The following is a 14055-nucleotide window of genomic DNA, read 5'->3' as shown; positions in this document are numbered from 1 at the left end:
AATTTTGTGAAGCGACTTTTGATGATGTGCTTGGTATTTATTCAACGCCTGGTAATAAATTGAAAAGAAAATGATCATTGCATCATTTTTTATACTTCAAAGAAATAATATATGCATGATAAAAATGACATATACCTGTAATCCCCATGCTACCATCCTTCCTCTACATTTTCTTTGTCTGAGTCCTCTTCCACTAATTCGACCTCTTCAATCTTAGTAATGACTCTGCTATGTTGTTTTTTGGATGTTGTTGCCTCAACCAACATTTTAGGGTCATCAGTACAGACATGTTCTCCGCCAAAAGTTGTGAACGTTTATACGTGCAAATTCCACGTCAAACGGAGAAGAAGCGTTCAACTAGTGCACTAGATGCGCAAACAGGTAAAAAATCTCATGCCAAAACAGAAAGCTTAGGGAATCTCTTACAACCATCGCCTTGCCACCATAGGAGAGCATTAGTCGACACATGAGACATTCGTAGGTAACTTTGTAACTCGTCGTCCATCGATGGAGTGACATATTCTTGTCGTGGGAACACCTGTGCAACCCTCGTCTTGATGGATGATATGTAGCTCTCATCCATCTTGGCTGCCTCATCATAATTCCTGTGTTGCTGTCGACTCACTCGGTTGCCTCCAAAGTTGTCTTCATCCCTCAAATTTGTGACTTCCTCCTTATTAACATTGTTCAGAAGTCTTTGCACCAATGCCACCAAGGTGTCACGTTCTTCAGGAGCAATGGAGTCTAACTTAATATGTGAGTCTACAACTAATGCAATCGAGAAGGCAGTATTTCCTCGAACGCGAGCCTCGTACTTGGACACTTGGTTTGGATGGAGGCACGTTGTTCCACCATGATGACAACACCATTTGGAAAAAGGCGTCATTGGTCTATGGCATCAATATGTTTACGAAGGTGTTCATCAAGGACTTGTATCAATGATAAAACTGTTGCTGCCATCACACGTTTAGAGCTGTAAACAATATCTGACGCTTCACGGAAAGGCTTTAAAATTTGAGCAAAGTGTGCCACCATTTGCCGCTCATGTTCATCTATCAACAAGTTTTTCTCCACCGTGCTCTCTAGCTCAAAAATTGCCATCTTGTACAACCATTTTCTCTTTTGATATGCAACTTGTAACATTTCATGTGTAGAGTTCTATCTAGTCTTCACATACAACACGACTATTAGGCATCTTTAATTGCGTACACCATTGGACATAGCTTCTCCGTCTTTCATCCGAAGGACGAATGGCTGTAACAATTTGACGCACTCCTGTAACCAAATCTCCTAAAGAGGCAAATCGCCCAACCCATCATCTTTGTGCTTCTTCGGACTCCCCATCCACTAGCACAGTTGCCTCGTCGGGTGTAAGCGGAGGTGGAATTCCTAGTGCCTTCAAACCATCTTGCACTGCAAGGTTTATGACATGTGCAATACAAGGCATGTGTCAGTTTTGATCAAAGTTGGGATTCACTTTCTGAAATGTGTTAGTCAACAATGTAATCATCGATCTATTGTTACTTGCGTTGTCTGCCATAATAGTAGTTACTTTCTTCCCCATGCCAAAGTCGACCAACACCTCTACGACAAGTTGTGCGAGGTAACTCCCACTAAGTGGACCATCAATTTTCTTTACTGCTAGGATACATTCTTCAAGTCTCCATTTATGTGTGACCCAATGCACACTGATTCCCAATAAGGGAATCATATTTTCACTTGTCCATGCATCCACTGTTAGGCAAACACTTCTAACATTTGATAGTGAGCGTACCAGCTTTTGCTTCTCTTGCCCAAAGAAGGCCTTCGTGTATTCACGAATGCTCTTCGAGCATGGTATTCGAAACTTATGTTGTGCACAATAAAGCAACACCTCTTTGAAACTTTTGTCTTCAACGATGGACCATGCTTGGTTAGTGAGATATATAAATACGGTGAGCATCTCCTTTGTTCTCTCAAATGTGATACCTAGTAAGAAGGTATTTTTCCCCACTAGCAAACTCAACATTACAACAATAGATCGTTGACCTCCAAAAGTCGGCTCCTCCTCTGACCCTGAAACTTCTTTATCTTTCAGCTGATCGTGCAGCTCCTTATGGCTCTTCTGCAAGTGCCTCCAAAACATTGTTGTCGTCCCCTCTTTGTTTCTCTCAATAGTTGTAAAATTCTTGGAGGGTTCTCCTTGCACAAACTACATTCATACTGGTTTAGGTCGAACTCTTCAAAATATTGCATAGCCTCTAATTCTCACCCACGACGCTTTCTCTGCGAGGTTATCGGAGTAGTTGTGCTTGATTCTCGTCTACGATTATGGTATCGTGCCATTTCAACATTTGCATTCATCTGACTTGAAATGTTGCACGTCTGAGCTTCGTCAATGTTCATTGAGGACAAGCTTTTCCAAGATGTCTCCTTTAAGAATAAAGAATAACACAATTGTTCATATATTGCACCACTTTGCATTATCGTATTCGTTAATGTCTACCAATCAATAAATCAGTGTATCATTCGAAATATGCACTAGAATCAGAACAACAAACAAATAACTCAAAGAAATACATATATCATTCCATAAATTAGAATCAAACAATGCACACAATAAAGTACCTTACTGTACTTAGCCAGAGTAGGATGCCTCGCCGAAGGGAGTGAATGTAGACCAAGAGCCTCTAGCTTGCTAAACGCATGAGCAAAAGAATGAGACAAATTAAGAATGAAAGGGATGAGTTGGACACGTTGGGAAGGGAACGGGAGGGAGAACTTCTCCAAAAAGAGTATTTGGCCTTCAAATGCGGCAAGTGCTATGAATAAATCTGCTATTCAGACAGATTTTTAAAGAAAACATTACAAGCTCATTTGAAGCAAAGAAAACATTGGCAATAGTAAACATGGATCACTCAAACAGAGTATTTGGCCTTCAAATGCAGCATGTACTATGAATAAATCAGGTATTTTGATAAACTTTTAATGAAAAAATTAAACGCATCTTTGAAGCAAAGAAAACATTGACAATACTGAACATGTATAACTCAAACAGAATATTTGACCTTAAAATGCAGCAAGTACTATGAATAAACCAGGTATTCTGATAAACTTTTAACGAAAAAATTACACACATCTTTGAAGCAAAGAAAACATTGACAATAGTAAATATGAATTAGGCAATAGACTATAAAAAGAGTGTTTGGCCTTCAAATACAGCAATTTCTATGACTAAGTCAGTTAAATTCTGATAGTTTTTTCAAGGAAAAAAATACACCGAGTGTTTGAAGCTAAGGAAACATTGACAATACTGACATAGATAAGTTAATGGACACCATAAACAGTGTTTTCCCTTCAAATATAATGGGTGCTATGAATACACCTATCAATGATCAAATTTTTATGTAAATTTACTTTCATGCGTATTAAGCAAAGAAGATAATAACTATAGTTTGTCAATGGACACCAAGGAGACAGTGCTGGAACAAGTCAATTCCTAGACACCCCATTAAAATCAGTGTCTAGAACAATAACCATTTGTAATCTTTCTTAGCTTAATAATGCCCTCTTTCCCTACAATCGACCACTTCTCCCTAAAGGGTAGACCATAGAAGACACAAAATTAGGGTTTATCTTAGTTTAGGTTCTTCTTTTCAATGAAAACATTAGGGTTTCTTGGTCTGGAGCTTACCAGCAATGAAGAGTGAGGTAGGACGACTAAAGGAAAAGGTGACTGAGGGGATGGATGGATGGATGATGACGGGTAAAGGGTAATAGACGGGCTTGTAGGGAGGGATAAAACAGCCACAGAAGTACACGCGGTCGGATTTGGACTTTAAAACCGATGAAAAACTGGTGGTGCAGTTCAGACCCTCGTCGAGGGCGGGAGTACTATCTTCACCCACCGCGACGATGCCTAAGCACCGAAATCAATATCCAAATTTGCGTCACGAAGAAACACTCGAAAGAGAGAGAGAAAGTGGGAAACCCAAATCAAATCTAATTCTGACGGCGGTGGAAACTTCTCAAGAAAATACTGGATGGAGAACACTTTTGACACCAAAGAGTTCAGGCGTACCTCGGCACCGTAGTGCGTGAAGAGGTTGCGAGGAATTCAGATCGTGACAAGGCTGGGCGAATCCGGGCGTTGAGTGGCCCACTGGACGAGGAAGATTCTGGGCGTTCCGGGCGTTGAACGGCCCTGGTAGTGAGTAGATGTCGTTGTCGCAGAGTCAGGCGTAGGTGACTACCCGCGTGCGCGGAGCGCGCAGAGTGCCGGCGCGCGCGCGGAGTGCACGGAGCACGTGCGGCTCAAAGCGTCAGACGGCGTCGACGACGACCGGCGGCTTGGGTCGCTCTGGACGGCGGCCTAGGGCTGCCCTATAGGGGCGGCCTAGGGAGGTCCTTGGGGGGGAGCCTTGGCGGGGCTGCCTGGGGGCGTCTTGGGGCGTCCTTGGGCGGCCTTGGCGAGGCTGCCTGGGGCGACCTGGGGGCGCCCGTGGGTGGCCTTGGCAGGGCTGCCTGGGGCGGCCTGGGGCTGCCCTGTTGGGCGGCCTTGGCGGGGCAGCCTGAGGGCGGCCCTGGGCGTTCTTGGGCGACCCTGGCGGGGCTACCAGGGGCGCCCAAGGGCTGCCCTGTTGGGGCGGCCTGGGGGCATCCTTGGGCGGCCTTGGCGGGGCTGCCTGGGGCGGCCTGGGGCTGCCCAGCTGGGCGGCCTTGGCGGGGCTGCTTGAGGGAGGCCCTGGGCGTTCTTGGGCGGCACTAGCGGGGCTTCTAGGGGCGGCCTGGGGGCGTCCTTGGGCGGCCTTGGCAGGGCTGCCTAGGGGCGACCTGGGGACGTTCTTGGGCGGCCTTGGCCGGGCTGCCTGGGGGCGTCTCTGGGCGGCCTTGGCGGGGCTGCCCTGTTGGGAGGCCTTGGCAGGGTTTCCTGGGGGCGACCAGGGACTGCCCTGTTGCGCGATCTGGGCGTGAAGAAAGAGAGAGAAAAGAAAGAGGAGGGAGGGAAAAGGAGAGTGAAGAGGGAAGGAAGAGAGAATGGAAGGCCGACGTCGCGAGGCGACAGCGGCGACGACGACGGCTAGGGTTAAGAGGGATAGGGGAGGCTGGGCAGTCCTCCAAGAAGAGTTAAACAAAACTCAATTCTTGAAATTATGACTGCCTAATGTTTCTTGAAAATAATGGCCTATATATAGGCCTTGGAGGCAAGAGAAAATGACGAGGAATTAGAGACGAGAAAGTAAAGACGTGCGCCGTGTCACGCCAAAGGGCAGTTGTGGATCTGCCTCTGGCGACGTGTCATGACGCGCGTCGGGACGTGCACAGGTGGAGACGTGCTTGTCGACGGTTGCAGCGTGTTGACTTTGGTGTTGACTTCAGTTGACCGTGGCGGGTTGACTTCAGTTGAATTTGTCGTTGGGTCCATAGCAGGCGTGTTGACTCCAGTTGACTGTGGCGAAGCGTTCGACGGTGATGTGTTGGCGTCCTCGCCATCAAAGAGTCTGCGGTTGTCCTTGGCGTTCATCTCGAAGCAAACAAGCTGAAGGTTTTGATTGCCAGAGGCAACGACGGAGACGGGGTTCTGACTGGAGGGGCTGGGAAGGGCGGGATTGGGTGGGGACGTGGATGCATTGGGAATCTAACCTATTCGCGAACGGTTTTTCTGTTCGCGAACCGTTTGCGAACACGTTCGTGTCTGATTTTTTCTGTTCATGTTCGTTCATTCGCATGTTCGCGAACGAAAAATAATTTTCTTCCCAACCCTAATCATATGGTTCGTTAAATTAATTTTATTTCTACCTAGGTCAGTTCTCATAATAAGAAAAACAATTTAAAACATATAGTTGGATATCTAAAAGTTCAACATCCTAATATCAGATTTTCCTTTTCCTAACATCCATCCTGATATCTTTGCATTGGGTTTGGATCATATTATTAGAATTGTTTGAATTAATAACAAATAAATATAATAAATATATTATAAATGAAATGAGAGAGAGAAAGAGAGCGAGAGATAATGAGAGAAGAGAGAGATAGAAGCGAGAGAGGACGAGAGAGAGAGAGAGCCAGAGGGGGAGAGAGCCAGAAGAGAAAGAGAAAGAAAGCGCGAGAGAAGAGAACCAGAGGGAGAGAGTGGGAACGAGAAGAGGAAGAGATTGAGCATGCGGCAGAAGAGAGCCAGAGAGGGAGAGAGCACCTGAGAAAGAGAGAGGTAAGAGCCAGAGGAAGAGAGAACGAGTGAGATAGGCCGGAGCGAACGAGAGAGAACGTGAAAGAGCGCACACGAAAGAGAGAGAACAAACGAGAGAGATATGAAGAGAGAGAACGAGAGAACGTGAGGGAGAGAGAGAGAGAGAGAGAGAGAGAGAGAGAGAGAGAGAGAGAGAGAGAGAGAGAGAGAGAGAGAGAGAGAGAGAGAGAGAGAGAGAGAGAGAGAGAGAGAGAGAGAGAGAGAGAGAGAGAGAGAGAGAGAGAGAGAGAGAGAGAGAGAGAGAGAGAGAGAGAGAGAGAGAGAGAGAGAGAGAGAGAGGGAGGGGGAGAGGGAGAGAGAGAGAGAGAGAGAGAGAGAGAGAGAGAGCAAACGAGAGAGAGATGAAGAGAGAGAACGTGAAAGGGAGTTGTTTTTTTCTCCAACAGTTCAAATCTATACTACTATAATAGGAATTGGTGTACCCTTCTGGCCTCTGATTGGCTGACAAAAGAGTGAGAGAGAAGAGAGAGTGAGAGCCCCCTCCCCGCCGCTGCCCCGCCCTCCTTCCCCGGCCTCCCGCACCCCCTCCCCACTGCCTCTCGCCCCCACTCCAACCCACAACCCCTGTCGCGCCCCTCCCCTCCCCGCTGCCCGCTTCCTTCCCGCCGCCACCCCCTTCCCCTCCCCCCTCGCCCCCTCCCCGCCGCCGCTCGAGCTTGGCGGAGGTCGAGCCGCTCGAGCCGGTGGAGCCGCCCCAGTGAAGCAGGGAGGGGGGGCGGTCGTCAGCTAGAGAGGGCGGTAGGGCGGCAGGGCGGCAGGTGGGGGGGGAGGTGGGGGCGCGGCGGAGGGGAGGGGCGCGGGTGCCGGGAGGAAGCGGGTGGCCGGGGAGGGGCAGGCTGGCAGGGGGGAGGGGGCACTGGAGGCTGGGGGAGGAGGGCAGGGCGGCGGCAGGGAGGGGGCGCATAGCGGTGGGGAGGGGCCACGGCCAGGGGAACGGGGGGGTGCGGCGGCGGGGAGAGGGCATGGGCAGTGGGGAAGGGGGGTGGCGGCGGTGGGGAGGGGGCACGGGTGACGGGGAGGGGGCACTTGCGGCCAGGGGAGGAGGGAGGGGTGGCGGGAAGGGGGTGAGGGCAGCCGGAGGAGGAGGGCGGGGTGGCAGGGAGGGGGCGCGGGCGGCCGGGTGAGGAGGGCGGGGCGGCGGCAGGGAGGGGGCGCGGGCGGGCGGGGGAGAGGTGGGACGGCGGCTGGGAGGGGGTGCGTGTGCGGTGTGCGAATATTCCGTGCAGTGTGATGTGTGAAATTAGTGTACCCTTCTGGACGCTAATTGGCTGACCAGAGAGAGAGAGAGAAGAGAGAGAGTGACACCCTGCACAAAGACACAAAAAATTATCTACTGCGAGCATTACGAGGGGGCCCCACTAGTAAATATACAATCCGAATTCATACTTCGAATCGAATCGGTCGCAAAATCCAGAACGAATTCGACCTCAGACCTTGTTCGATCGAACGATTCGGATCGACTCTCACTGTAACCGATCGAAACATTCGATCAAAATTCGATCCGCACTCCCATCCCTAGACACAATCACACTACTGTCAAGTGTCAATCATACTAGTCTCTCATCATCGTCCAAAATTCTCGATCATCCGGAAACCGATCGGCACCGTCGAAATTCAACGGCTAGATTTGAGCCAGGCCCGCGGATATTTCTTCCCCGAGCTCGGAGAAATTCAGCCGTTATCGGCAGACCGGCATGGCAGTCGTCTACGGGGGAGTGGCAGCGGGGAGGGCGAAGATGATCGTCTCCGGCGCGTCCTGCTCGTGGTGCTCTCGCCCTTCTCTCTCCCTCCATCGCCGGAGCAAGATCTTGGCCTCGTCCGCCGCTTCCTTCCTCCTCGCCTCGCCAAATTCTACCCTATGCCAAGGTTTTTCGTCATCCTTGAGGCTTGCCTACTGCCGCGCGGCCAAGCAACAGCAACAGCGGGAGGGTTCTACGAGGAAGCGAGGAGGTGGGAAGAGGAAGGTCTCTGAGAAGCCGCCCTCTCGGGAGCCTCTCGTGGAAGTTGTGCCCAATTCGAGCGGCCCTGCAGCGGGGCGTAACGCGTCTTTCCCCCTTCCTAAGCCTCCTGCTGGCTTTGTTGTGGATCCTGTTGGGAAGGTCCTCCTCGCCTCGCCTCGGCGGATCGCCACGATTGTGAGGAATTTGTTTGTTTTTCGACGTTGTTTGGTTTTTCTCTGTTGTTCTGAGTTACATTACTTGATTTAGAGGTTAATCTGTGAGGAGATTCTTGTAGCTCAACCTTTTTTGCATTTCCCAACTAAAATGTAGATGCCGGACATGTCAAAATGTAGGATATCAATTAGTCTGTCTGTGTATTTTATTCGGACAAAATAAACGGATACCCTTTAGAGCCAGGGCTCCGCAATTTGGTTAAGCTTGCAATCCAGGAATTTTTTCAATAAATTCTGCGGATTTTTTTCTCATTGTTACTATGTTTGGCTTCCTATAATCTGGTGTCCACGCCTCTTAATGATGCATCTGAATTTAACTGTTCTCTTTGAATTCTCTTTACCCGACGTTCTCAGACATGATGTACTGCTTATCATTGCATATTCAGTGGCCGCTACGCCCATTTATTATATATACTTTGCCCGTACTGGATGAAGTGACCATCTTTATTGTGTTTTCAGTTGTGTTGGGCCCATGCAGCTGACCTCAGCATTGGGTTTCCTTCCTTATAATTATCGTTATTTTAATTTTTTAAATAATTTTGCAGTTTGATTCGACCAGCAGTTTCCCATTGGAATGTGTGATAAGGAGAGTATTTGAAAGTTCGCGCGGGCAGGAGTGCATGTTATTGTGCCCAGTCGATACGTAAGTGAAGTCTTGTTCTTGCTTTTCTTTATCCGAATGCTTGGAGCTAAGAATGATTTCTCAATTTTCAGTCCAGTTCAGATATTGAAGAGCTCGAACTTCAGTGGATGGGAAGCTGTACGTCTTCTGGACCCTACATCCTTTTAAATTTCCAGTGGAAGTTTTTGTCGATCTAGTACTTCATTTTGTTTCAATTGATTTACCGTGCTGTACAGTCAGCGAGCATTTTTTAAGAAATTCTAATTTAATTAATTCATCCTATGTATTTGAAAGTATAATTACCTTTTTAGCCGAATAATTTGGATAGATTTTCTTTTATCAAATATTTAAATATGTGTTATTTTTTCTAAACATGGGTTTTAAAATATTTGATCTTTAATTTTTTTACTTAAGTATAACAGCTAGTTTATTTTTACGAGGATTTTCCTAAATGTATCAAATACCGTGTGTGAAATCTGCGTTTCATGCCAAAAAAAAGTTATGGGGGTAAGTTTGTAAGATGTAGGATAGTGAAGTTATTGGTTGCTTCTGTTTCTTGGCGAACTTTTTAACTAAAGTCGTCCTCATGATGGATCAACGAGAAATTAGTAACTGTACCACATCTTACAGGTAAGTGATGAAGAAGTGGAGGCTATACTCCCAGCTGCTGCGTTTGCTCTTGCCAAGATTCACATGCACCTTGTGTTTAGCGGGTGATTATTCATTTTCTTGGATCCATGTTTGAAGCTGGACTATTCATTTTCTTCGAGAATAGTTGAATATGGCTCATATCCTTCCGTGACTACCCACTGATTTCAGCCTCTCACAATTTTTCAGGTTCTGTTACACTGCACGAGGCAGATTTTGTTACTCTGAGGACGATATCCTTGAATTCCGAACTGGTACATGACATATTTTTGTTATTTTTATGTTAGGTTTATGTGTCTTCCCTTTTGCTTGACGAGTTTTTTTTGTGAATAAATCTGAACCCCTTTGAGATTGACTTGAATAAAAGATGGGCACTTATTCAAGTTTATGTTGCATTCTATGATTTTTTTTTCCTGTCCTTTATTTATTCTAGTAAAGGAGAGATGGCTATTTGCTGTTTAGGCTTCTGAACTTGCCTATTTTTTTCCTGATGGCCACACATGTTTTCTGGTTATTTATCTCAAGAGCTTGTTGTGCCGTTCAGATGATGGTGAAGATATAGATGGCTTGCCAACTGAGGGTATTGACATCACATGCTTTCATCAGGTGAATTAGCAATTAAGTAATTCTTCTGACAAAGATTATGCTGCAATGTTAATAGCACTCTGTCATAGCACCCTCATATCTTAATTTTCTTTCGTTGAAAAAAACATAGCTAGTTTTATTGTTTTGCTAATCCTTCTGTTACTTGCGTAATGTAGGATGGGACGCATTATATGATATACACGCCGTCAGATCCCCTGTTATTTGTTGCTGTCAAGGTACACAATTGTAGCTGTTACTTTTTCGTGCAAATTTTTTTAGTAATCTTCATTTTGTATCTTATTCTTGAACTATGTCGGCAATCAATACGTTGCACTTACTAGTTTTCTATTTGATATAAGTTGGAATTGATTTTTTTTTGTCGGAATGCAGGATCAAGATGGGCAATTACAGATCGCTGATGACGTAAGTAAACCAACCTTCATGACTCTGTTTTAGGAGAAATTATGTCCGGAAATTGATGCGTCAATAGAAATTGTTTTCTCTACAAAAGAAATACTTTAAAAGCTTAAGTAGTAGGGGACCGTGTGAGCCACTTGGTGGGTAAGTGATACGATATTTTCAAGAACAAATGTTGTCACAAGAGAAATGTAGTCAGTTAGACGCACATGTAGATGAGTTTGCACGTGCAGCAAGCATTTAAATAAAATTCTGGCGGCAAAAGGAGGGAAAGGATCCTTTTTCAAGAAAGTCAGAGGTAGTCAGTCCAGTGCAAATCTCAGAGGAGCCATGGTGAGGAGGAAGGGCTCCGTAGGGAGATCCTTGGTCTATCTTTTGTGTTCCTTGTCTACTTGTACAAAATGGAATTGAAATCTACTTCTGGATTTTAGTATGTTTTCCAAACTCGATAATCTTTTCCCAAGGAACTTCCACAATACCTTGATAAGAATTAGGCGTATCAGTAAGTTGATGATTAACGGTTGTTCACTGATACCTAAAGGGCTTACTTCTTGGAAACGCTTATTTTGGGTATACTCAAATTTCCATTTTCTTAGTCTATATATGCGGCAGAAGTGACCTTAGTAGGTGTATCTTTTATTTCTTTAAAGATAACTCTCAATTTACCATATCTGGCTCTGACCCTAGAATTTTCATGCTTTTCTGGCGCTGTCAGTTTCTGTTGGATGATCCTGCTGTTGTTGGTGCCATTGACGAAGAGACGGAGTTCAACGCGCTGGTGGTAAGCTAGTATTCCTCTTGAATGTGCCACTGTCACTATCTTTACTTTGATTCACGACTTTGATTTCGTTTGAACTTTTTTTAGGAGGAAGAGGCTGCACTTCTTGATTCTGTCATTGGGGCGGAATAGTTTCCTGCGTCGTTTAGTTTTTTGGCTGCTCCATCTGCCACTTGGGTATTAATTCACCCTTTTCACTACTATTATAGAGGGACAGAGTGGAAGGAAGATGTGAATCACCTGACTTTTCTTGTATGCGAGGTGCAGAAGAAGGCTTTCAGAAGTAAAATATTATTAGAAGAAGAGATTTGACAGCCGTTGGCAAGACATGGAGCCCACCCTAGATAAGACTTGAGGGAAGCGGAAGGTGACCCAAGACACAACGAAAGAACTGGGTGCTGTATGGGAAAGCCAAGCAGCGAGAGAGTCCTACCCGCATCTTGTACCGTATAATTTAAATGATTGTGATAAGCTGGTATTCCTCTTTCTCTCTTCCTCTTCCTCTCCCTCTCCCTCTCTCTTTCCCCCCCTCTCCCTCTCTCCCCCTCTCTTTTCCTCTCTTACTCTCCTTCTCTCTCTCTTTCTCTCTCACCCTCCCTCTCTCCCACAGTCCCTTTTTTCCCCCTCTCTCCCACTCTCCCTCTCTTCCACTCCCCCTCTCTCCCCCTCTCTTTTCCTCTCTTACTCTCCTCTCTCTCTCTCTCACCCTCCCTCTCTCCCACAGTCTCTTTTTTCCCCCTCTCTCTCCCACTCTCCCTCTCTTCCACTCCCCCTCTCTCCCACAGTCCCCCTTTTTCCCCTCTCTCTCCTCTCTCCATCTCTTCTCCTCCCCACTCTCTCTCCCTCTCCCTCTCTTCTCCTCCCCACTCTCTCTCCCTCTCCCTCTCCCTCTCCCCCTCTCTTTTCTTCTGTCTCTCTCACTCTCCCTCCCTCCCTCCCTCTTTCCCCCTCTCTCCCTCCCTTTCTCCCACTATCTCTTTCTCCCTTACTCCGAGCCCCTCTCTTCCACTGTATCTTTCTCTCCGTATGTGTATCAATATTCAAGAGATAAGACCCAATTATGCAGCATCAAACCTAATCCAGCATTATAGTTATTTATCATTCGTAACAGAAATCATTGGTTACTGATCTCTCTAATATCTCCACTACCTTGGCCAGAGATTCAATGTATTTCTCCCTAGGGTCAATCTCCTCACATACCCAGGGTATAAAATCCTATCTTGACCACTCAATCACCTTCATGTACTTCTTGCTACATCCGAGCGAAGACTTGTTTGAATCGTATGATTTGAGACTCGTAAGTTATAATTAAAATATAACTATCATTCTGCAAGATGTTTTGCTCTCTCTAATCAAAGGACTACTTCTATGAGCATGACACAAATCAACCTGATTAATGTTCAGGTATAATAACGTTGATGAATTTATACATATCAATTTAGTGCACTCTTTCTCTAAGGAATTCAAATGGATTAATGTCTCTACACTAATAGCCACATGATTAGTCATACATATCATATTAGTAGGATAATATAATGTTATTATTATGAGATAGTTTTTTGTTGTTCTCAATTATCCACCGAATATGAACATCTAGAATACATGTTTATGTACTACTGATTACTGTCTTATCATCCCACCATAATTCACCGACTCCTAACACATTCATACTCATCAATCTAAATATCACATGACAAAAATAATAAACAACTATTTATTAGAATGAACTTAAGAGGAAATGAAGTGGCAATGGGCTTGAGGGCCATGACGAATCCATTTTGATGCATCCAATCGTACATATCTTAAGGCTATTTTGGTATCATATTGTTGATATTATCTTAATTTTAGGCAGAGTTTAAAATTCATGAGTTAAGCATACCATTTTTTTTAAAAATAGAAAATTTTATTATGGTTTTGTATAAAATTTACAAGCTCAATTATGTTTCATGAAGAATATGTTTTAACACTAAGTTTTAATCGTACATACAATGCTTTCGGGATTCATTTTCTCTAGTGGTTACTTATAATTTTCAGTATGAAGCCAAAATTTTAAAAATAATAAAGAGCGAAGAAGAATGAAAAAAGTGGTTTTAAAGTGCCAAGGGCCCTCATCAGCTGCTAGGCGTAGCATCGCCCAAGCCATTCATGGGCCGACGAGAGCATAATGCTCAAGTCCCTACACAGATGGTGCGGGCTGGTGCCTAAGTGGCGGTAGGGTAGGAAGAGGTGAGCCCAAACAAGAGGGCCCACACATAAGGCAAGTATAGAGAGTCCATGTGGCCTCTGCACATGTGGGGGAGAAGATTAGTATTTAATTTGATAAGGAATGAATCAGATTATATACCACCAGAATTTTCAACTTCCTTCAACATGGAAATAATATTTCCTTGCTTTTTTTGTGATGGAGGCCGTGTTGGATTGACTGAATACAGAGATCATTGCGGCCCAATGGGCCCCAAACCAAAGAAAATATGATAGAACAAATGACCAGGCTTTAGACCGACTTAAGCCGAAGCCACCGTCATAACATGCCAAACTTTAAGTTATATTTGAATCTCAACCATTTGATATTTCTAAGGAAGATTGAACAATTTGCATTATAT

At 45.5% G+C, this 14055-nt stretch overlaps 1 protein-coding gene across 1 annotated transcript; it reads left to right on the top strand.

Moving 5' to 3' along the window:
* Positions 1-7899: 7899 nt before the first annotated feature.
* On the top strand, positions 7900-11940 carry LOC144705529 (BTB/POZ domain protein TNFAIP protein). The gene is made up of 11 exons (XM_078578267.1): positions 7900-8364; positions 8948-9045; positions 9117-9162; positions 9655-9737; positions 9862-9926; positions 10217-10278; positions 10434-10493; positions 10648-10680; positions 11390-11455; positions 11540-11629; positions 11720-11940. The coding sequence occupies exons 1-10, from the start codon at positions 7924-7926 to the stop codon at positions 11582-11584; spliced, it is 999 nt and encodes a 332-aa protein (XP_078434393.1). The 5' UTR covers positions 7900-7923; the 3' UTR covers positions 11585-11629; positions 11720-11940.
* The last annotated feature ends 2115 nt before the right edge of the window (positions 11941-14055 follow it).

Source organism: Wolffia australiana, chromosome 7 (genome assembly GCF_029677425.1).
Source record: "Wolffia australiana isolate 7733 chromosome 7, ASM2967742v1".
NCBI classification, from domain to species: domain Eukaryota; kingdom Viridiplantae; phylum Streptophyta; class Magnoliopsida; order Alismatales; family Araceae; genus Wolffia; species Wolffia australiana.
This window is presented reverse-complemented; position numbering and strand designations above follow the sequence as displayed.